General features: G+C 39.7%; 1 protein-coding gene across 13 annotated transcripts in view; it reads left to right on the top strand.

Moving 5' to 3' along the window:
* Positions 1-23,769, top strand: part of foxp1 (forkhead box P1) — a 220,000-nt gene extending 196,231 nt beyond the window's left edge. For 11 of the 13 annotated variants that reach the window (XM_015370976.1, XM_015370972.1, XM_015370968.1 and 8 more), the window contains 9 exons: positions 2,022-2,109; positions 4,489-4,572; positions 9,669-9,873; positions 10,514-10,590; positions 11,161-11,262; positions 13,157-13,326; positions 13,694-13,763; positions 13,965-14,131; positions 19,401-23,769. In XM_015370976.1, coding sequence (XP_015226462.1) covers positions 2,022-2,109; positions 4,489-4,572; positions 9,669-9,873; positions 10,514-10,590; positions 11,161-11,262; positions 13,157-13,326; positions 13,694-13,763; positions 13,965-14,131; positions 19,401-19,545 — 1,108 coding nt within the window. In that variant the 3' untranslated portion in view covers positions 19,546-23,769. Of the gene's footprint in view, positions 1-2,021; positions 2,110-4,488; positions 4,573-9,668; positions 9,874-10,513; positions 10,591-11,160; positions 11,263-12,722; positions 12,845-13,156; positions 13,327-13,693; positions 13,764-13,964; positions 14,132-19,400 lie in introns of all 13 variants that reach the window. The other 2 variants (XM_015370980.1, XM_015370977.1) reach the window with 1 other exon arrangement.
* The last annotated feature ends 154 nt before the right edge of the window (positions 23,770-23,923 follow it).

A 23,923-nucleotide genomic window follows, 5' to 3' on the forward strand; every position in this document is an offset into this window, starting at 1 on the left:
TTTTTAAGAGTAAGAAATATGCCTCTTTATTTTCACCCCGATAATTAACTTCAAGTGACAACTGTGTACCTTAGTCAATTTTACGCAGGGTATCATCGGAAACACAATGAGAAGACCTGACCACATTCCCAGGAACATTTTAAACCCGTTACCTCGAGTTTTGACGCAACACAAGATGGACAGAAACCTTCATATTTCAAACTGTTTACAGATTCCATTTTCAAAATGTGCCGTTTAATGGACAAATGTGTGTGAACATAAGGAAATGGTGAATTTATAGAAGTGTCATAAGTGTCACCTCTGTGCATTCCCAGGTTGTCTTTGGCTAGTTTTGATTTACAGCAAATGGCAGGAAAAGTGTAGATATATTTTTAAAACTGCGACCACCTTTCTCTCGCCTGTATGCACACACACAGACGTGCCTGGTGACAGTGACCTACATGGTCACCGCAGATGTGATATAATTTATGATATATATAATATATTGGATCCATTAGTGAGCATAATGAAGTAGTGAAATGAAAGGGTATTTGTGAAATCAGTTCAAACATCCTGCTCGGATTATGATTAAATGATTAATGAAATGCCCCTGCATAAGCATTTTCAAACAGTAATTCATGCGGCAGCTGATAAAATTCCTCCAATCATATTTCCTTCACTCATAAACCTTATCTCCACCATTTTATATAAATCACCCCCCCCCCCCCCCCAAAAAAAAAAAAAAAAAAAAGAGCGTCTGCTACCCAGCGAACTACTTTAGATTAGTAATAAACGTGCACGAAAAGAGAACATCTTTCCTGAATAAAATAATCGCACGTAATTATATCCATAATTCAAGCCTGTGACAGATCCCCATCTCCTCGTCCTGTTGTCCTCTACCATTGGTCCGGCTGTATTTGAATTCCCTTAATTCTGATGATAAAATTAACAATGCAAACAGCAAAGAGAGGGCAAAGTCAACATGGCGAGACAGAGCTGCAGCAGGAAGAAATGGTGTCAGGGCATTGGTGCATAATTTAGCAAAAGAATCCAACCTGAAATTCTTCAATCATTCCTCTTATCAGTAAGCTGGGAGAACAAGCATGACCGGCATGAAATATTGACTGTCATTCTTTAACATTAAAAAAAGTATTCCTTCTTTGTTCTGCAGACATTGTGCAATCACTATAATATGCTCTGCTATTTACATAAATGTTATTAAAGTGGCTCCACACTCACTTACCTCACTGATCCACTGACCAGACGCTAACGGAACCTGTTCTTTTCCACATTTAAAAAGGTTGCTGTTTGAAAAGAAAACTAGCAAATAGTTTTAACAGACACCAAAATAATAGCATTAGTCATATGCAGTTATTAATTAGCTTTTATTGTGCAGAAGTTTAATTCCGATAGAATTGCATCTAAAAGTGACAAAAATATTATAAAAGGGACATCAGTTTTAAAAAAAAAGTTAAAATGACATCGCTTTCAAAAAGATATTTTTGCCATCATTATAAAAATGGTAAATCAGAAATGATTCAAACCAACATTGCCTTTCAGCAATGAACCCCTAATTATCATTCCTTCTAATTTTGTATAGTTTTATTTATTTATTTTCTTTTATTTATTTATTTATTTTTTTTTGTGATGAGCTCCACATTATTTGGGTGAGAAGGCCACTGTGTCATCGCCCTAATCATTGCTCCCTTCATTTCTAGGCATAAGAAATATTATGGCCATATTCAAAGGTAACTGGGCTTTGCTGCTCTAATCCAGATGAGCAAAGTAAATACTTTGTATAAAATGTTTTGTATTTTTAAACAGTTTTTAAATTATTGAAATACTGTTCTGATTCAGAATTTTGATTTTATATTTATAAAATTGAATACCTGTAATTAGAAATGTTTTTCTATTCTTCTCAGCTGAACCTCCTCTCATTCCTCCCCAAATACCAGTAGAAAAAATTGATTTCATAGTTTAAAAATAAAAAAATATGAAAAGATTAAAAGAATGTTCATGTCTTCTCTCTTTGTGTTTTTCAGGCATCTCAACAATGAGCACGCCCTGGACGACAGGAGCACGGCCCAGTGTCGGGTGCAAATGCAGGTCGTCCAGCAGCTGGAGCTGCAGGTATTGTCCCGCTGCTTGTTTTGGTCCAAATATTTACGTGCTGTCTCCTGCTGAAACTTCCTCCAACACCCTCCATCAGTCTGTCTGACACCAGCCGTGGGGTCACTCGATGGGGGCGGGGCTCGTCAGCAGAATTAAATAATTTTGCGCATTTGCTAGTAACCAGTCATTAAAAATGTGTTATGTATGCATGACAGCCAGGAAAAGATATATGAATAGCCTGAGGCTGAGTGGAGAAGATAATTGCATTTTGAATTTTACTGGGTTTTAAAGTTATTTATGACTTTAACTGTTTGGCACCAACAATAAAACACTTATGAAATGACTAGACAGCAAAGAGTGGACAGGCAGTCAGTGGTTAGTGACTTAGAGGAACAGGAAGGTTATTCTGGCCCTCAGATTTACTTTATTATCGTCTAAGATACGGTTTCCCCAGAAAAATAATAAAGATGTGGATTAAAAAAATAGCTCTGCTTTTCTAATAAAAAAACAGATAAAATATACTGCCTGAAAGAAACAAGACACATGATGTGAAAGTCTGCAAACATTTATTCAGTTAGATTTTCATCAGTATTTCTGAACAGAAATGATATTAGTTTAACAGATCAGTGAAACTAAACCTAATGAGCTAAATTCTTTCTCACTTTAGGTTGTTTTTTCTTATTTGAATCATTCTACTCAACTTATATTAAAATAAAACACAAAATGATTATTTTAATGCATAAGATATTGCTGAAATAATATTTGTAAATAAAAAAAAAAAAAATCTAAATGTGCAGATTATTTACACCGACTTCCTAAAGGCTAGCAAGCTCGTTTGTATCAAACTGGCTAAACTGGCTAGCATGCTGTCCGCTATCCGATTTGCACTGGTAGCATGATCTGTGCCATCAGCTCATGTGCAATCAAATATTTCTCCATACCGCCCTTAAATAATGTAATTGCAATAACAAAGTACTTATTTTGATCCTTAGATTATTAAAGCATGCTAAGCTAAATTGTATAACAACTATTAATAAATATTTTAATGAGAGAATTAATGTGTTTACATTCTTTCATTATTAGACAGATTTAGAGCAGTCCGGCGAAATGTGGTTCCACCGTGTTGTTTACTATATTTTGGTTGTCATTTTTCTACTGTACTATATACAGGTAAAATTAAATGCAAACATAAAACCAAAACAACAAAAATTATTTACAAATCCAATGCATAAAAATGTGCTTTTGGAAGTGGGGCAGAGATCACCTTTCAACGACTGGATTCTTTCAGCAAAGTCATTATCACCCCTTTACAGAATGCAGTTTAGTAAACATTTTTATTATCAGTCTTAAATAAGTAATTTTAGGCCTTTTTTTAAATTTTCAACCAATAACAACCCAAATTTAGTTTTCTGTGCATGCATAAATGGACCTATGATACAGATGACGCCAACAGTAAATATGACATGCTGACTAATGACTAGCACTAATGCTAAACTACCTAAAGTTAGCTACAAACTGAGAATTGTTCAGTCGTGTGACAGTTCCCCCTTTTCCTACGTTCTTACAATTTGAGATGTAATAAAATCCATATTAAGAAACCAGATTTAGCATTTTATTCTTGAGCCCCAAACAATAACATATGGTTCAAATGGGATTTGCAACCACAGTTTCAGTCATGATTTAGACTATAAATTTCTGAGCTCAAATTTAGGTAAAATATACAATTTACAAAGTTTTTATTGTATAAAATTTGAAACAATTAACATTATTTTCTTTAAAGTAAAATTATGAGTCCCTCTCTAAAATAAACGGATCAATTAAAAACATCAGTCCAACTTTTAGCTTCTGCAGCAGTTCAAGAGCGATGATTTGTTCCAGACGTTGAGGCTTTGTTCATTTGTGGTTCAGTCACTGGCCACATAATTGCCCCAAATTGAATGATATTAGCATCAGTTAATAGCTGAGAACAGTTCTGGTTTAGGAGGAAGTTAACCTTAAAACAATGAGATTTCAGTTGCTCGTACGTTAAATCGTGGCAGCGTCTTGTTATTTCTGCTCTGCTGGTTCGTCATCCAAAAAGGATCGGTGAGGCTTCAGCAGATGCAGGCATCCTCTGCATGCAGCCTGTCACCATAAGTTGAACTGGCAGCTTAAACAGCGCTGATTTTCAGACAGGTAGAAAGGAATTGGGTTTATAGTTGCGAATGAGACATTTGATTTTAGTAATGGAGACTTAGGCTACAGGAATAAGCATTTATAATACAAGTAATTACAGTTCTCTCACCCATAAAACCCCGTCTTTCATTTGCTCATCATCAAAAACCTTTCCGTTTTAAAATTGTATCTGAAGGTTTATGCCTGCGTCTGTTCATTGTGCTTTCTCTTTTCTTATTATAGCTAGCGAAAGACAAAGAGCGACTGCAAGCTATGATGACGCATCTTCATGTCAAGTCCACAGAGCCCAAAGCCACCCCGCAGCCGGTGAGCAGCAACCCTGTCATGCATCTCCCTCTCCCCTCCCCCATTCCTTTTGTTTGTCTTAATTGGCACACATGTATTCATTAATCCCTTCCTCCATCTTCTTATTTATCTGCTAAATAAAAACAGCTGTTCTCTTGAGGGAAGCAGTAAATATAGTTTGGAGCACATCTGCTGACATCTGAGATTCAATTTGGTGCCGGTGATGAACTGGATGCGCGCTATGAAACGGCCCCCCGACTCTGCAGCAGAGAGTCATTTCCTCTCCAAGCAAAAAAATCTATGAAACGCCAAAAATGTATATAGAAGAATTAAGATGCGTTATGTTTTGAGAAATAAATATACCTATAGTTTAAAAAAATGGTAATGCTAATAAATTATTCACCATGAAAAAGTTGAAAATGTTTAAAATGCAAATTAAAAATCACTTTCAAATACATGAAGGAGTAATTCTATAGAAATTCTGGTATTATTTATTGATATATTTATTAAGGGCAGGGCTCCTGTGATAATTTAGGTCTCTCTGTAGTTAAAAAAGTTTCTAGAACTTACTTTATGACTTTACTAGACCCTAATGTTTAGTAATCTATGCTTAGAAAAAAAAAAGATTTTGTTTTGGTTTCATCTTTAATATTAGAAGTTTCATTCCAGTTCTGCAGAGTAAACATGAAAATGAGAAAAGAAACCAGATTTTTTTTGTGAAGGGGAGAAACTGATTTTAATTTATTTTTCTCAACATTTTTCAAACATACCTATTCCTCTCTGAGTACAGTATAACATTAAGCTCACTGCTAAATCCTTATGCTATAGGGCTTAAGGCTTTGCATCTGGCGTTTAAGTGTTGGCTTTATTTTGTCATATTAAAGATGGGGCCTCACCCTCATATTTCAGTCCATATGACAGTTCATTCAGACAGCCAAATGAGCAGATATAATTTTACTGCAGGGCATGAATGTAAAATCATACTCACACATGCACATAAATGGACGATAAACATGCAGGAGTCCTGTCCCTGCGCTGTTTGGATCATTTATTTACAGTGAGGAGGCTATTGACATCCGGAGGCTGCGTGTGCGCGCTCTACACACACAACATCAGCGCAGGTAGTCAGTCCACAGTAAGCGCCTGGAGATGTTGAATGACAATAAGCTGTCTCTTAAAGCCGTGCCTGTGCGATTGTGTAGATTAGGGTTCAGAACGAGGGCTCTGACACAGGGACATTTGTATATGAAAAGTGGTTGGGGCGACAGATAGCATCTCGAGTTCGCTGCCTCTCCTCCCTCCCCTGGGCCCCGGTAGAATGGCTGTGTCAGAGCTCAGTGTTAACACTCTCAAGGGGGCGAGCTGGGATTTTTTTTTTTATTATTATTATTCAAATAAATAGACTCACATTCTCTGAGGCAGTTCTGCCTGCTGCGAGCTGCTGTGATGAAAATGTCTGAGTTTGGCTGGGTGAGTGGAGGACTTACACAGGTCAGAGACCATGGTCCCAGTGAGGCTTGAAGGAGATTGCATCACAGCTACCTGCAGATAGGAGGTAGAGTAAAATTATCTCCAGAGATGACCTGAAATAGATCCGCTTTGAACAGTACAGATGAGTCCTTCCTGTAAATGCAGCTGCAGTTTTCCTTTGGCGATACACACCAATGGAGGAATGCTGTTTGAGGAGCATCACAGCAAAGCAGCTCCCTTGAACCTGATGATTTACATTTTTTAGTAGAATTAGGTTTGTAACCAGATATTTTCAGATATTAGAACAGCACAAAATGTCATGTAAAACTAAGATGTGTCTCATAAAGTGCTTTTCAGTCATAACGTGCTTTTCAATTATCTGTTTGGGTAACACCAATATATTCTGTTAAGGTGTTTGCTTAAACTTTATGCTCTTAATTTGAAATAGAAAGGGAAGTTGTTTTTCAGCTAACTAGTTTTTTTTGCTCTTTTTTGAGGTCTTACTTGATTTAATCATCTAAAATATAATAAAAAATAACCTAAAGTAAAACTACAGATATTTAGAAACGTTTCTATACATCAGCTCTGTCTGCATTTTAAATTTAATGCCAGCAGAGATTTCTCCACTGTGGTATAATAAATAATAACATAAAGCAGGTAATGACACTGCATGTGTCTACTGGCTTTCTGTGCTTGAAGGTAAGACCACAGTGAGGCAGACTCTTTTCAATGATTGTCTCACTTGAGAAAGTTATTAATGTGTTTTTTATCTAATTTAATCCAATGTAAAATAAATTGTACTATCCATATACATACATTTTTGCTCAGGATCTTTAAATAGAAACAGGCATTGTTTAAAAATCTATTTAATTTGAAGCTTTATTCTGTTAAAGTAAAAGTGCATCACAATATTGGAAGTACAAAAAACCCTCAATATATGTACAGGTCAAACCTGGATTCTTAAACATGGGTAAAATCTCGTCTTGTTGCTGTAGCCTAATATCTAACATCGACTCTTTTCAAGAACTGAAAATATGCTTTCTCTCCTAGTCAGAATCTGTGCTCACAAACGAACAGGAGTCATCACATTTTCTTTTCCTGACTCTGGGCATGGTGGGGGCAGGAAGAAGATGAACACAAAATGTGCCACATTAGCGATGCATGTTTCTGTGTGTGTATTTGTATTTTTCTCTGTGTATGGGGGGATGGCTCCGCACAGTGTCACTAAGCATTCTTGTCAGAAATCTGACCTTTTACGCCATACATAATTAAGGAGGGACTTTTTGTTTATTTTCTTTAGCAGCTTGCCGAGTCAAAGCCAGTATAATTAGATCACCAATTACCATTTAATTAATTTCAGTGTGAAGTCTCATTTTGTCCGGGAACTGGAGTGAGCCCAAATGGTGAAGCAAACAAAGGCAAGGCTATTACCAGCCTGTCTGGCCTATTGTTGGAGCCTCTCTGTGTTTATGGCCAGGGAATATGGATGAAACATGAAACAAAGCCCGCTAATCCACAGGAAGAGAAGTCAACACGACAGCCTCCTTCTATTGATAGTATTGTGTCAGAAACACGCAAACCCAAGAGTAATTTATTTTCTTCATGTTTTCAGAATAACACATCTCCCACTACCGTTTGTGTGCCTGTGTGCAGCTCTGCCGAAACCCAAATCATTTTGGCAGACTCTGCCAAAAAAATACAGAAAGGGAAAAAAGATAGCATTTAGTCTGCAAAACATAAACAGACATTGTGAGGCTTTGGACAAGTCTGTTATAACAGCAGATTTAAAAACCACTAATTTCAGAGAGAGTTGGTTGCTATTTTTATATCTGATAAAAACTGAAATAAAATCAAAACAAATACTTTAATTACAGAGATTACACTGTTATTTTTAATTCTGGGATGTTTGTATCTATGCCATTTGCTGCACTCACATTTCCAAATATTAAGTTGTTTTGCATCACAGTTGTACTCCTTAATAAAGATATTGTAGCCAGATGTTATTATGTATAAATCTTATTTGGTGGAACCGTATTTATATTTTTTGGCTCTGATTTTTTTGTACTTTTTGTCATCACTAAAATCATTATTGCAAAATACAAAAAAAAATATAGCCATTGTTACTTTGAGTGTGTTAATAACACATTATATTCAGCTGTGCTGATTCAGAGTAACAAAAACCTGGCAGGGTTAAGAAGAATATTTTTCTTTAAAATGGAGTGTAGTTGCTGTCAGCATATGACAGGTAAAGTCAGTATTAGTGGTCATTATTGGTCCTTGACAAAGAAAGAGGAAGATTTACAGCTTTAAAGAAGCGCTCACCTGTTTGAAACAGCGTTTTGGGAGAATACGGAAACACTCAACTAGCTCACTAGCTAACCAGTCACCATAAAGTTGACCTCTACTTTGCAGCAGATTGGTGCTACTTATTTTTTAAATGTTATTTACAAAGTCTTCTGTTAACTCTTTGTTTATTTTACACCTAACAGTTTTATTTTATTGTGAAATTGCCAACGTGAGTATTTTCAATGGCTTTCTACCTTCTATTTAATGAGGCACAGCCACTTTAATAAGGATTCATTGCTCATAGATTACAAAAAAATCTGATTTTAAAATAATATTTTTTGTGTAAACAAAAAGAATTCCAAAATTTCCCCCAAAATATTGCTAAAATAAAATATATTAACACTGCTATCATGTATCGACTCGTCTTGTGATGTATCTTTAAGCCTTTCTGTAAGGAATTAGAAACTGTCATCACTGCAGACCTATAATGAGTGAAACTCTAACATCTTATCCTTTATAGTTATGTCAGGTCCCTTTATTCAATCTCTTTATTTCACTTTCTGTATTTTCTTCTTTTCCTTCTCACAATCTTAAGTCATGTTTCATTTGGAAGCTGGCCTCCTTCTGCAAATTAGCAATTAGAACAATTTTGTGGGAATATGTATATGTGTCATTAGTTTTCCTGCCAATTATTAGCTGGAGCATGGGGTCAGGCAAGAATTTTCCACTTGACTGCTGCTCCAGTACAGAGGCTTGGCTCTCGGCTCGGAGCTGCTGCGGCTCTTGGAGAAAAGCAGAAGAAAAAAGAAAGAGAACCATGCTATACCTTTGGAGCACTTGCAATAATTAGTTTACCTTGTAGCCATTACTTCTTAAATCCCACTTTCGTCTCAGCTGACCCAACCCATCCCAGCTCACAGACCTCAGCGCTGAAACCAAAGACTCTCTTCAAAGTGCTGCCTGCAAAGACACTGTGGGTTCTTCATAACAATGGCCATCATGAACCTAATGATGGAGGTCACTCAGGCCCGGTAGTTAATCATCAGATCACCTCTGTAAGCACTTCCTAATTAGAGTCCTCACGATACAATTCCAGCTTGTAATTAGCCCAGATTGGCTTCTTCCTGTGGCTTCCTTATTAGCAGGGCTGCTCAGCGGTAGGTGAGAATCAACACTGTCATTTTTCAGCGCTGCACCGGACACCCATCTCTCCTTCACATCTCAGTGCCCAGGAGTGGGCCCTAAGCCGTGTGTGGCTGAGGTGGCAGGAGGGGAGCAAAAGATGAACCTGAGAAACTGAAGGGGGGTGCAGGAGGTTGTAATCTAAAAACTAACTGGCTCTGTATGGTTCCCTTACTTAGCTCAACCTCGTCTCCAACGTCACCTTGTCCAAGTCGGCCCCCGAGGCTTCTCCTCCTCTGAGCCTCCCACAGACCCCCACCACCCCCACGGCGCCCCTCACACCTCTCTCCCAGACCCACTCCGTCATCACAGCCAACAGCCTCCACAGCGTAGGGCCGATGCGACGGCGCTACTCTGAAAAGTACAACATGCCCATCTCTCCAGGTAGGCTGGACCTTACAACCACGATTATTCACTTCTTGTATATTCGTCATGTTACGACCCTCCAACTTTAATGTTTTACTTTTTTTTTTATGTGACAAAGAAAAATAAAACTGGCATTTAAATCTGAGCGAATACAAATCAGAGGCATCTAATTTGATATTTTGACATAAAAAAAGACAAAAACTGAACCTGGACAAGCAAAATGTTACATGCTGGAAAACAAGGACCACCCCTATTGTAACACATGGTGGTGGCAGCATAATGCCTTAATAGTAACTTCACAAGTTATTGCAGTTATAGTGCCGCATTGTAAAGCACTTGGACATGCCATGACACTTGTCAGAGTTGGCTGGTAAATAAAGATGAATAACAAACAGTGATATAGTTTAGATCATAGCAGGCTCAGCTGTTAGAACGGCCTAATCAAAGGCCTATACTTAACACATGAACTGCCCCTGGTGGTTGTATATGATTGAAGATTTAAAAAAATATTATTACCCTTCCACTTCATAATTAATTGCTTCACCATGCAGCTTTAAAACATGAACTCCTGATAAAATGCGTTACGTTCTATATTGTTGTACAATGTGAATGTTTCGATGTTTATTTTACCTGGTTTGATTTTGTTTCCTGTCTGCAGATATCAGTCAGAACAAAGAGTTTTACATGAATGCAGACGTTAGGCCACCATTCACCTATGCCTCGTTAATAAGACAGGTAAGGAAACCACCTCATATTTTTTTGGATTAAGTCATTGAAATATTATTTCAGTCTAATCCCATCATTGCTTCTCATACATTGGTGTGGTTTAGACAGACGATCTTCTGATCAATGTTCAAATAAATGCAAGAACAGACCCTGGCCTAAACACTCTCATTGACAGCTTAGTTTGATCAGGCATTTAGCCCCTGTGATTGCTAGCAAGCTCATTTTACACAACAGTAGGGATGAACCTGTTTTAAAATGGCTGCTCAATTATCGCTCCACAGCAGAAATCAAGGATCTCAGGAATTAATCTGAGTCGTCCATAATTGCTGCCCTGTAATCTGCCTGAGAAATGTTTTCCACTCGCCCTTCATTTATACCCACAAAAGGAAAATGTATTCAAATCTGCCATTTTAATTTAAAAGCTCTTCACACTTCCAGAAATAGGGAAATGCCTTGTGTTGTCTGTTTTTTTCTCAGGAGGGAAACTCCCACAGACATGCTTGGCTCTTCCTAAATTATTAATGGTTTTGCGAAGTGGGCAAAAGTGTAAATGTTTCCCTGTCACTGCTCCTCTTCCAGGCAATCCTCGAATCCCCAGAAAAGCAGCTAACACTAAATGAAATCTACAACTGGTTCACACGAATGTTTGCATATTTTAGGCGCAACGCAGCAACATGGAAGGTAAGCATTTGTTAGTTTTTTTTTTGTGGGTTTTCTTGAACATCTACCAATAAAGGCAGAGACTATAGAATGAAAGAATAAACCCACATTGACCCAGATTGTTGAAACGCACCACCTTATCCGTCCAGGAGAACCGTTTTCTTTAAACATGCAAACAAAACCTGCATTTAGGAAATGGGGGAAAATAAATCAGTGGTCTTGTATCGTGTGTTGTTGGTGGGTGGCATTGGTCAAATGCTTCCCAACTTTGAGCAGCTAGTCCTCCTCCTTGGCCCCAAAAACTCACAAGCCAAGCAGAACGGCAGTGATGAAACACTCACCCCCACCGAGCCAACAACCCGGACCACGCCTCAAACATAAATACGCTCTCATACACACATACACAGCATCACCACCCTGCTCCACCCGTGTCCTCCATCAGCTCACACACTTGCTGACAGCTCTTCCATAGGGGCAACCTGGTGTTATAAACACTGGATTCCTGCTCCTGCAACAACAAAAGGATGATTTATGAACATCTGCTTTCATTATTTTTTTTTTTACATCCTTTTCTTTTTGGGATTTAAACCTTGAAATTGTAATCGCTTTTCCTGGCACCCTAGTGAGGAAGTCAAAATGACCCGAAATGTTCTGGTCAGTGAAAACATTTATTTTGACATGTCTGGGTTACGGTTTAAAATTGCAACCAGAAACAGAAGATTAAGAGAACAGAAATAAGTTGTTCCTCTTTTTTGCTGTTAAATGGGTACAAATTTAGGTTTCTTGGATTTTTGTATTTCTCTTTTGAAACTATATTAGGATTGGCTATTAGAGCAGCATCCAAAACACGTTTCACAGCCTTTTATGGACATTATATTTCATTAGTGTTAGTAAAGTAACAGTATCCTTATGTAAATTAGACCAGAGGTTGGCATCTTCACTCCTTCATTTCTCCCTGCTACAGCGCCTGATTTAAATCACTGAATTTTCCCCACAGTCGTTCACCAAGTCCTGCGGTATTCTTCTCATGACCCACTAATTAAAGTCTGGTGTACTCAAAAAAGGAAACTTCTAAGCCATGCTGAACACTAACCCTCAAGGGCAGGAACACATTTCTTAAGTTAGCATAAAAGACTGCTAGCAGTTCTAAATGCAGCATGTAAATTGACGGATTGACATCGAACTCTCATAAAGCTAAAAATATTTTAGCCTTTATGTTATCTGCTACAAATCTTGCTCTCTCTTACTTAAAGTAGCTCACAGTTTTTTTCTCTGGCAGAGATTTTGTTTGGTGTATTTACTAATCCAGAAAATATTGGTCAGACTGAGCCTCCAGAATTCATCACTGCCAATAAGAGCATCCTCTGTCAATGATCATTTTTCTGAATTATGTTTGCTCAGTCTTCTCTTTGTCTATAACTAAGTTTTATTGTACTCAATGTTTTTTTTTTCTCCCTGTTTTTTGTTTACATCAACTGCAGAATGCAGTCCGGCATAATCTTAGTCTTCACAAGTGTTTTGTGCGAGTAGAAAACGTAAAAGGGGCTGTGTGGACAGTGGACGAAATAGAGTTCCAAAAGAGACGGCCTCAAAAGATCAGCGGGTATGTTTGGCCTCTTTAAGCCCTGACTGATGGGAAGAAGCTGCTGCCAACCACTGCCGCTCCATTTCATTGTCTGTGTGCCACAGTGTCCAAAGTTCCTGCTTGCTTTGGCGTGTCGCCCCTCCTTTCCACCCTCACCCTGCTTCTCATGCTCTCAGAAGCCTTTTGGTGATGCCTCATAACTCAAAATGGCTCATTGTGACCCTTTCCCCTCCTCCTTGTGTCTGTCTATCTGTGTTTGTCCCTCATCTGTGCTACTGATCACTGCATCTGGCTGCTGCCCCCCCACTCCATGCTGGCTTGCTTTCCCAGGGTGCCGTTCGCACCAACCTTTCCCTGCATAAGTGCTTTGTGCGAGTAGAGGATGGGTTTGGGTCATATTGGACTGTTGATGAGGAGGAGTTTAAGCACGGCCGCCACGTTCAGAGAGGCCGCCCTCGGAAATGCGCCGCAGATGAGAACTTTGAGGAGCTGATCGTACAGTAAGCACCTCAACCTGCACTGCAAACCCCCAATGCCCCCACCCTCTTCTCCTCTCAGCTCTACCTGCATGCCCCCCTCCCTTATGTTGCCATTATGCTTTTTGTGTTGAGCTCGCCATCAATCATGCTTTCACAAGATCTGCCTCCATCAACCTGTTCTTCCTTCCCATGAAAAGCTAAGCGTTGCAAACAGTTGTGTGGTATCACAGAGTGATTGAACATCTCAGAACTATAGCCTTAATATCCACATTACCACACCAGTAAATGTGTTTAGTTTGAAGTGCATTGATTTCTTTTTATGAAATCAGATCCTTTATGTGAGCTGAGACATGAGTCTGTGGTTGTAACTTAATTTTTCTGTTTGCAGAAGTCCAGCCCTCGTAAAGAACATTCAGACCAGCCTGGGCTATGGTCCAACTCTCTCAGCTGCCTTCCAGGTAAAAATAATAAGTGACTTCATCTCTAGCTGCCTAACTCTCAACTTCAAAAGACAGAGAGGAAGAAGTCTTTGTCCATCTTTTCTGCTCAGTCTTTGTTTTTAAGGCCATGTTCTGCTATGAGAAGAGTGATGGGCAGCTGGGGAAGTGCTGACAGCTCTCTTCCCTTTCACATTTTATGCTTTTGGTTTGTCTTTTCAGGCTTCAATGGCAGAAAACAACATACCTCTATACACTACTGCTTCCATTGGAAGTCCCACACTCAACTCCCTGGCCAACGCCATCCGTGAGGAGATGAATGGAGCGATGGACCATGGAAACAGCAACGGGAGTGACAGCAGCCCAGGACGCTCGCCCCTGCCAGCTATGTGAGTGGCGCTCACACTTTCCACCTGCAGAACAAACCGAAAAAAAAAGAAAAGCCTGGCTGCATATTTGAAGACTTAAAAAAGAGCCTCTTATCCTTTGATGTTGTCCACATTTACTCATGTCACAACCAAAACTTTCAACGTATTTCAAAAGGATGTCATGTGGAAGGTATCTATTTATTCAGGCGCCTTTAGGCTTTATAGATTTACAACCAAAAGTTCCTTTTAAACCCATCATTAAAAGATGTAAAAAGATAGATTTACTGAAGTACAGTCAGGCTGCTTGTACCAGGGCTCTGCAACCTTTATAATTCAAAAAAACGTTTTTGACATCGGACACGCTAAAGCCAAAAATGCTTGCGGCTTTTTTTGTTTTAGAGCCACAAACATTACATTTTCTTTTTTTTTTAACAAAAAGATTACTTATTTTTTATAAATATCAAACACAGAAGATTTGTCCAAATTTGCCATTTTAAATTTCTAGGTTTTAAGATGAAGGAAAGAAAATTGCAAAAAGTAAATACATGGAGTTACAATGGTTTGCTGAAATTTGTGGAAAATAATGTTAAAATTTTTTACTACTTTAATATATATTTTTGTTAAATTTAGAGTTAATTTATTTTGGGAAATAATATAATTAGTTATTAGAGAAAATATAGTATATAGCCAAAGTGATTGAGAGCCATTGTTGAGTGTCTAAAGAGCCACATGTTGCAGACCCTGACCTAGAATGGTAGAGGGAGCATTGATCAGGTAACTCTGGAGGAGCTGCAGTGATAAATAGCTCAGCTGGAAGAGTGACAACTCTTAGTCATTAACCTCACATGCTCTGATAAAAGGAACCCAAATAGTGACACAGCATGCATGTGGAACAATGTGCTCTGGTCAGATGGGATCAAAGATGAACTTTCGGGCCTTCATCCAAACTGCAGTGAAAGGCTGCTCCTCACTGTGAACGGACTGTGGCAGCATGGTGCTGGGGGAATGTTCTTCATCCAAAGTACCATCCAGCATCAATTGGCTCAATATGATCAATTAAATTAAAAAAAACTCAGCTGTGACTGCAACGGAAGCTTGTTCTACAGAGTGTTGTCTCTAAATGTTGAAAATCATACATCATTATTCAGTTTCAGACCAATTTATTTTGTTCAAACACTAAAAATCCTAATGCTACAAATGAAGAAACATAATGAAATGGGAAAAAGTGCAAGGCGTATGGATATTTTTGGAGGTCCCAGTAGGTGTTGTCAGAACACTTATTTTGTCCACCCATAATACTCTATGTATATCTAATACATGGCAATAGATCAGACAGAAAACATTGTCAGGGGGGCAATAAATTAAATATGGAGGAATCATATTGGGGTGGGTTGTGGGGTCATGGCTAGCGCTGTGGCAGGCCTCCCAGCAGAAAAGGAAACTCCACCTTTTCAAAGCTTCCATGAGCAGAGCAGCCAGGAAGAGAAGGCAGGAGCCCCCGTGTTATTTTAACAGCAAGTTTATGAACTCTGCTTTATGCTTCCCGCTGACTGTCAGAGCCTCGGCCATAATCAGCAGCCCGGTTTGTTCAAATATTTACAAAATCTCAGACTGCAGAGTGACAGAGCGGCCAGCTCCGATGGGGCGCAACACATTCAGAAACACCTCTGAAAGAAAAACAACACAAAAGCATAATTAGCCTGGAGGACAGTATCCAGGATTGTCTTGTAGGAAAGTTGTGGTCAACCTGGAAACCGCAGCTCCCCGTTCACTTGTTGTATAGGAGTGTGTGCTAAGTTGTTTGAAGCCTAAAATAATACCGCACACGCTGCATCGTTTCCAGATGTGGGGGCAGACCACCGATGAGCAGCGCGGGTAAACCTAGGGATGGCCTCCTGAAATGTGAGAGCTCAGGGGGAAAATTCTGCCTGAAAACAAAAAAAGCGAGAGGGAGAGAAAGGTGTAGTAATAAGCTCCTGGCCAAATAGGGGAAAGTGCCATCCTTAATCACTGTGAACATAGCTCTGAGCGTGGCTGTGGAACAGGAAAGGCAGAGACAGGATGGGTGTGCTGGCCTAGAGGCAGCCTGCTTCTCCCTCTGCTGCTCTGCTGCTATGTTTAGGCTGATCCAGCCAGCTTCTCTTGCTCTATTATAACCTCTAGAAGCTCAAGATACTTTTTGGTTTTGCTTTTTTCTTTACATGCAACTTTTTGCCCTGTATGATTGGAAATCAAGGTGCTTGGAAAATCTTCCATTTGAATCCTTTTATGTTTTGTCTCAAACACCAAACGCAGTAGAGTAGAAAAAGAATATCTTTTTTTTTTTTTCTAATACAAAGACAATTGGAAAAACAAACCATTCAAGCCAACCTGATTATAGAATCACCTTCTGCAACAATTAAATGTGCAGATTTTTATCACCATACAAAAAAGGTTTCATCTCTCCTAACATTTGTGTACTAGGTTGTAATGTTTTATGACATAAAGCCAGAGAAAATATAAAATTTGATAATTATTTGATAGGTTGCAGAGATGCTTTCATAAGGCATGTTGAAAGAAAATACATTTTTGTGATAAACAAGATGCAATATGCTGAGGAAATCAACTTATGCTTGAGTTTCTCTCCGTTTCTCTCTGACTCTTTGACTCACTTTGCTGTGAGCAGCCCTTGTGTTTTTCTCATGTACCTGTGGGCGGCTGTCTGACAGGACGCTGCTTTTCTTTCTTTTTTTTTGTTTCACGGTGCAGAGACCCAAGCGCTTCTCCTAAACAACGAGACAAAAATCAAGTATCTAGAGAAAGCTAATTATGAGCAAAGTGTAGACTCAGCACACAGTTCAATAGCATAATAATAACAATTTCATGTCTGCCCTGCAGCCATGCAGTCAGACCTGAGGCTACGGCACTTGTGGAGTTACTTTGATGTGAAAATGATAGAAAAGCTGACTTTACTTTCCCTCCTTTTCATAATTTACACCAAAACATGGCAGCTAATTTGCATTAGAGTGCCTCCATCACAATAGTTGCAAATCACACAAGGCATCCTGGTGTGAAAAAGGAATCAAATGTGGTCTTTTGTGAAGAGCAATGTGCCAGTTGTCCCTTGTTGTTGTAGTAAATGAGCCCGGTGCCTCATCCTGACACCGCTCAGCCTCTTCTGCAGCAGCCTGGCACCGCAGGTTAGAGCAGCCAGTCCCCTGCAGCTGCTCATAATGTTTTTTTTTTTCTCTCTCCTCCCTGCCACCGCCAGGCCTCCTCTTCCCCTGCGCTTTATTCCTGCTCTGTTTCTGTAATGAGAAATTTGGCAGATCTCATCTCTTTAGTGTCTCTTTTGCCCAGGCTGTGAGCGGCTACAAAGAGGAGGGGGGGCGGTTTGTGTTTTTGCCTTGTTTACAAGTGACAGCGTTATTATTCTCATAAGGGCTCTGTTTCTTATCGCCGTGTTGTGCCGAGTGCGCCGCTGCCTCTCTGCGTGCACGCCTTTCCTGCCAGCGCTTTTCTCCCCTTATTGACACTTGGTTGAAAATATGCATTAATTCTGGAGTTTAAAGCATGTATGCTGGTGTCTGGTTGCTGTGTTTGCTTGAAGTTGATTAATGATAGAAGCCGGCTCGGGGTCATCCTCTGGAGACCCGCCTCGCAGGTTGTGCATGTTAACGAGCAGGAAGGGGAACACACAGTGCGTCGCTGATCCTCCGCCACCAGGAGGCTGACAACAGCAGAGACCATTCGCTCCTCGGCTCGTCTCATGTTGTTAATCTTCCTCATTTATCAATTCTAAGTGAATACCCTGTTGTCGCTTGCCATAGAAGTAAAAAGCCTGCAGCTTTGCCGGGATTGGACTACCTCAAAAGAAAGCTGAAATTATCATCAGTTCCAGCAATCCCCCCCCTCTTCCTCAGAAGCCAGTCATTTGTTTTTGTTCCCCTGCCTCCTCCACTATAAACAGAATCAGCACAGGTATCACTTTGTGCCTGGTGTCAACACTCCCACGTGTTTCCGCTTTCAAAAGGGCATTCTTTCTCAGACTCCATTTTTTCCTCCTTTCTCTGAAGTGTTATAACATTCTAGACATTTAAGCTCAAATTATTAACCGTTAACTGCCTGAATAGTAACTTTAAGCATCATTATCATTTGTTTATCATTTTATACATTACAGTAAACTTTGTCCTCCTCATTTAAAGCATTACCTACAGTGTATTCATACCACACATATTTTGATTATCAGGGCTTCTGGTTTACATGTAGAGTCCATGTTGGACAGCATCATGGGTTTTTCAGAGGCCCTGCAAAACGATTAAAGCATCAGGGGCGGCACGCTTTCAATGTCAAATCTGAGTGTACAAAACAGAGTTGGAAAATGTGAACTTATACAGCTCAACGCAGAGCATCAGCCAATCAGAGGAACTAATTTAGGAGCTCTTTAGTGGACTGACATTACATCCAAGCTGTGGTTTCTCCTCCTGCAACTCTGTCAGCATAAAAATATAAAAAAAAAGAATAGATATATGTAATGTAAATTCCTTTATTGTCCCACAATGGGGAAATTCACTCTATGCATTTAACCCATCCCCTTGGGGAGCAGTGGGCGGCCATAGTGCGGCGCCCGGGGAGCAGTGTGAGGTTAGGCGTCCTGCTCAGGAACCCAGAGTGGAGGCTGTGGGGATTGAAGCGGGTACTTGCAGCCCTCTCAGAGCACAAGCACACTGCTATTATTATTTTTTTATGTACAAGGAAAAATGTGATTGCTCTAAACATTATTACACTACCAAGTAATTTTATTATTGAACCGTGCGAAACAGTTCATAACACATACATTAAATACATTTTTAAAAAATTGCCAGAGAAAAATGTTTGATCGTTATATTCTGCCTTTGCATTTTTTTTTAACACTAACCCTAAAAAAGGCTTTATATTCACTTTCAACAGCTGCAAACAGTTGTATAATATCCCCAACAGCCAGGCAAGCTTCAGAGAGCTTTTACTGTGGACTCCCAGCTCTGTCGCTCCCAACAAGAACAAAATATTTCAAAAGTAGGATCATAATCCTGATGAACTGATGGCACAGATGACGTTTTTCAGATGTAGCTTTACACTTAAAACAAAATATTTCCCCCATTCGTTAAAGCAAACGAAACCACCTGCCATCGCACTAGATACAGGAAAAGGACCAAACCTTCCCCTTTTTTCTCTCCCTGATAGTTTGAAGTCTGTTGTCAATATAAGTTTCAGGTTTCCTGCTTTGTGATTTAAAAAACTGACTGTTTCATTCCACCTTTACCCCCCATAGGCATCACATCAGCGTTAAGGAGGAACCACTGGACCCCGAAGACCATGACGGACCCCTCTCCCTGGTCACGACGGCCAATCACAGTCCGGATTTCGATCACCACAGAGATTACGATGACGACGTCGGCCATGACGACATGTTGTAAGGCTTAGGCGGTGTGGGAGACGGAATCACCGGACTGCAGTCTCAGCCACCCTGATGTCTCCCAGCTGACGTTTTAGTGCCATTACAAAACATAGCAAGAACAGTGGAGAGAAAAAACACAGAAACACCCCCCATGAGGGGGTTCTTTTGATTTCAGATGCTTTCTACCGATGATTTCAGTAAGCGCTTAAAAAGTGAAAACAAACGTCATTTGTACTCATGTGTTGGAGGGATCTGTTTGGTACCGGGGTGGAGGCAACGATGGACCCTGGCTGCACAGCCATGACGGACTGCACTCAGCAGACAGTGAGAGTGGCTCTGTATGCCCCACCCTGCCACCCTCCCTCTGAGACACACACATGTGACCATAAACTGAAGAGAGAGATAAAGACGAGACATTTAATTTACACAATGTGTGTGTGTATTTGTGAGAGAGAGCGAATGAGTTCATTGTCACTGCCTTCAACACTTCTTATTGGTTTGGTTCCATCAAAGGTGGGAGGGACTTTGTGTTTTGGTTTTTCAAGGGTTGGGGGGTCTATTTTGTTGTTTCTAAGAGGAGAGGTCCAAAAATATCAAGTTGACGTGTTCTATCCCTCATTCAGTGCTGTTTCTACATGTTGCATCTTTATTTGTGATTATTTCTTGAAACTGATCAGACCTCATGCTCGTGCTGTGGAGATTCTGTGCGGTCACCACTTGATGATGAATGTTTATGATTTCCTCTCATGCTGTCCTTTTAAAAATCCACACACGCGATGCAGAATGTCAGATACCAAGTAGTATTTTTCTGTCATTTATTCACTTTCTTTCCAAACAAAAAGAAAGAAGAAAACTCGCCCTGCTCTGCACCTCTCTCCCTCCTGCTCGTGAAGTCCATTGGCAATGCACTACTCATAATGAAGGCTCTCTCCACGCATCAATGAAGTTTAATTTAAGATGCGAATGAATGACAGAGAAATCATGCAGGTTATGATTTATCCTTATGAAATTATTCTTTAAAACAGCCCCTCACGGCAGAGCGTGCTGAACCGCAACACAATTTCTGATCACTTACAAGCTCTTGGTTCTATTTTTTATTTTCCAAAGCCAAATGAAAATGTCAGGTGTGCATCGGCGAGATAATGATTTAGACCAACTAATTGTGATTCCTGAACACAGCCGTCGTTGTTAATCAAACGCGTCTGCTTCCCCGTGCTGTTATTTCATGCAGCGCTTGAAGACAAAGCCCCGTTCCCTGTAGTTTTTATTTATATCACGTGCATGACTAGCTTCGAGTTTTGAGCGTTAATAACACGCACCCCTGGTGGAACGCGAAGGGAACGACTCTGACAACGTTTCACATTCCAGAATTTGACAGCAAATATCAAACTGTACGCTGATGACTGTTCCGTGTCTCCCCCAAAATTGAGAGTGGACTTGTGATGCAGCAAAGAGAAATTCCAGCTTTCCTATTTTGAAATAGGAGACTATTCATTTCAAAACTGCAATCAACCACTTTAAAAGATCTTATTTATTCTCAGTTTTATGTTTATTTTCTGTTCTTTTTGTCAATATGTTTTACTATCTTGTCTTGACAACCAAAGATAAACTACAAAGTCAATGTTGTTTGTTCTAAGCAGGCATGGGCAGGTAACTGGGAACAATGTGTGCCGAGGTTCATAAAACCAGCTTATATTTACATAATAATTTTAATAATAAAAAAAAAAAAAGTCCAACCAAAAGTCACAAGTAGCATTTTTTGCTGACTGCTTTGACGCTGGCTGAACTACAGCCATGATGCATTTCTCATTATCGCTAAGACTAATTGGCTTTACTGTCAACATTTTTTTGCAGTTCAGTTTTAATCAGTTATAAAATATATTTTTGCCTAAATTCCAGGAAAAGCGTAGAATTACCAGATTGAGACTCACACCGGCCCATGCCTTGTTCAATGCAATAGCAAAAACGGCCAAATATGTCTTCTCCATTCGCTCTGCTATCCGACCATCTCGGCAGCACTGACAGATGGAGTCAGAAAAAAAAACACTTCTCAAAGTGATGTTTTTATTCTTTTTTTCTTATTATTTTAAACCAAAGGGGTTGATTTAAACAGGAGAGCTGCGGTGATGCTTTGCAGTGACCAAAACTGAACCGGAGGAGCTGACAGGGTGACCACATGACGACCAAAATCAGAGAAATCTTTAGTCTTTGGGGCCAGTGAGTGGGAACAAGACAAAGGCAGGAGGTTTTTGGTCTGGAGCAGGTTTCTGTGCTGAAAAATAAAAGCTAATGACATAAAGCATACTGGTCAATGGAAAACAATGTGAACGAATTCATGTCTCAACTGGACCACACAGTGATTCTTTTCTTTTATTCCTTCCTCTTTTTGTATCCTTTAAAATGATTGTATACCACTTTAAAATTAATTTTTTGGTCAAGACTTTATGATTGTGTTTAGTTTCTGTCAACTTATTGCTTTTTATATTAAAAAAACACTCCTGTCAACTAATAAGCTGGGTACCAGGTACTTCATGGTAGTTTTTACTTGTGTCCTGTTTAAGGTCACTGCTCATTGACTAAAAGGAGAAAGCCCATCTGCGGTTTTCCAGAAGATGTATTTAATATCAAGGCAGCTGTGGGACGGGTCAGTTCCAGCCGTGCTGGGATCGTGAGAACGGGTCCCGGCTCATCCACAAAGCCTCGGCCGTCGGGCCGATTTGTTTGGTATTCGTAACAAGTAGGGGAAAAAAGCACTGTTAGATTAGATCACTCTCGGCATGTGTTGCTTGACATTACTAAAGATAACAGCATGAGAAAACGGTTAGGACGCAAACCTATAGGGAACGATTGGGTTCAGTGAGAAAAATAAACATTTCACTCGGTCGCATTTAGCCGTGCGGCTTGCATGTGTAGACTGATAATGTAGGGAAAAAATGACTAAAAAGGAAAGAAATCTGAGCTTCTTCACAATGACGGTTCTCTGGTTTTAAAAAAATATATATCATTTAATGTGAAGCATCACCAAGCTGTGTGGCATTGTTTGTCCCGTCGAAGGCTTTTCCTCTGATGTGCCGAAGGGTTGGTTTAAGGGAGCTTCAGCTTCCTTTTTTTTTCTTTTCTCTCTCTGAAGATCACACCATTTGCTTCATGGCGTCTGCTTTGTATTAAGTATGGAAAAAAAAAAAGAACTACTGTATGTATCTGAAAAGAAAATTGCTGCAAATGTATTTTACTTAATAATCCTTGCTTTACAAAATGAAAGGGGGAAAAAAACTAGCATTTGGGTAAGGGCAGAGGAGTTGTCCCAGATTTTTTGGATTTTAACCTGTATTATAGGAAACAGACTTTACTCTGTTATCACTGACCTGAGCATTTTGTACAGATTTCTGTCCCTGTTTGTGTTAAGATGTTTTTTGATACTTCCTTTAGATGGTCCAACCACTGCCTTCTGTGGCTGGATGTTAGAGACCACCTGCTCACAGTTGGAGGTACATTGCATGACTAATCCCAGAGTCAGAGATTGTGGGGGGGTGGGGCGTGGTCAGTAATAATATAAGGGTGTATCAATCTAATGATATTTTATATGAAATTATTAGAAAAAAGGAAGTAAAGTATGCAGTGCCAAGGTGTAAAGACTATTGATAAAAGCTCTTTTTTTTCGCCCCCTTTTACGAATCTTTTTCTCCCTTACATCAAAGATGTTTCCACTTTTTCGTATTTCTTTTTTTCCCCTAAAGTGGTCATTGTCAGAGTCAAACCAAGCACAGCAGGTGGATCGCAGGCTTTATGCTGTTGGAGTATAATGCTCTGTAAACTGCAGATCCCCCTAATTTCGTAGACACAAACACTGAAAATGCCATGGCTTCATCCATCACTGCCATCCGGCCTGCCATCATTCCGTCCCCCTCTGTTCTTCTGCTCTCAGATCACACTTTTGTTTAAAGGCAGAGAGAAAGAGGAGCGTGGGGGGGCTATCACGGTGCTCTCATCCTCCAGGAGCTTTTCACTTTTCTTGTTTCCTTTTCAAATGTTCTCTGGATTTTAGCTTTTTTTTCCACCCCTATGTTGTTTTAAAATAGAGAAATATGATTACTCATCACCTCCATGAGTCTGTAACCTCATCATTCCTCGTCTTTTGGATGCCAACCACTCTGTTGTAGTCAGTGGCGATGACTGACGTGAGCATTCTAAACATGCAATAAAATGCTGGTTGTTCAAACTGTTCTCCCTTGTTTGCTCAATTATTGTTCCTTATACTAGTTTGAGTCTGATTAAGTTCCTGTTTTTAAATAAATGTAATACTCTTCTTTTTATGCTTCTTGAACTTTGTTGCATTTCGTCAGATTATTATTAGAGCTGCACAATATTAGGAAAACCTGAGATATTATAGCTGGATG

This window comes from Cyprinodon variegatus, unplaced genomic scaffold (genome assembly GCF_000732505.1).
Source record: "Cyprinodon variegatus isolate N-32 unplaced genomic scaffold, C_variegatus-1.0 Scaffold51, whole genome shotgun sequence".
Classification (NCBI taxonomy): Eukaryota; Metazoa; Chordata; class Actinopteri; order Cyprinodontiformes; family Cyprinodontidae; genus Cyprinodon; species Cyprinodon variegatus.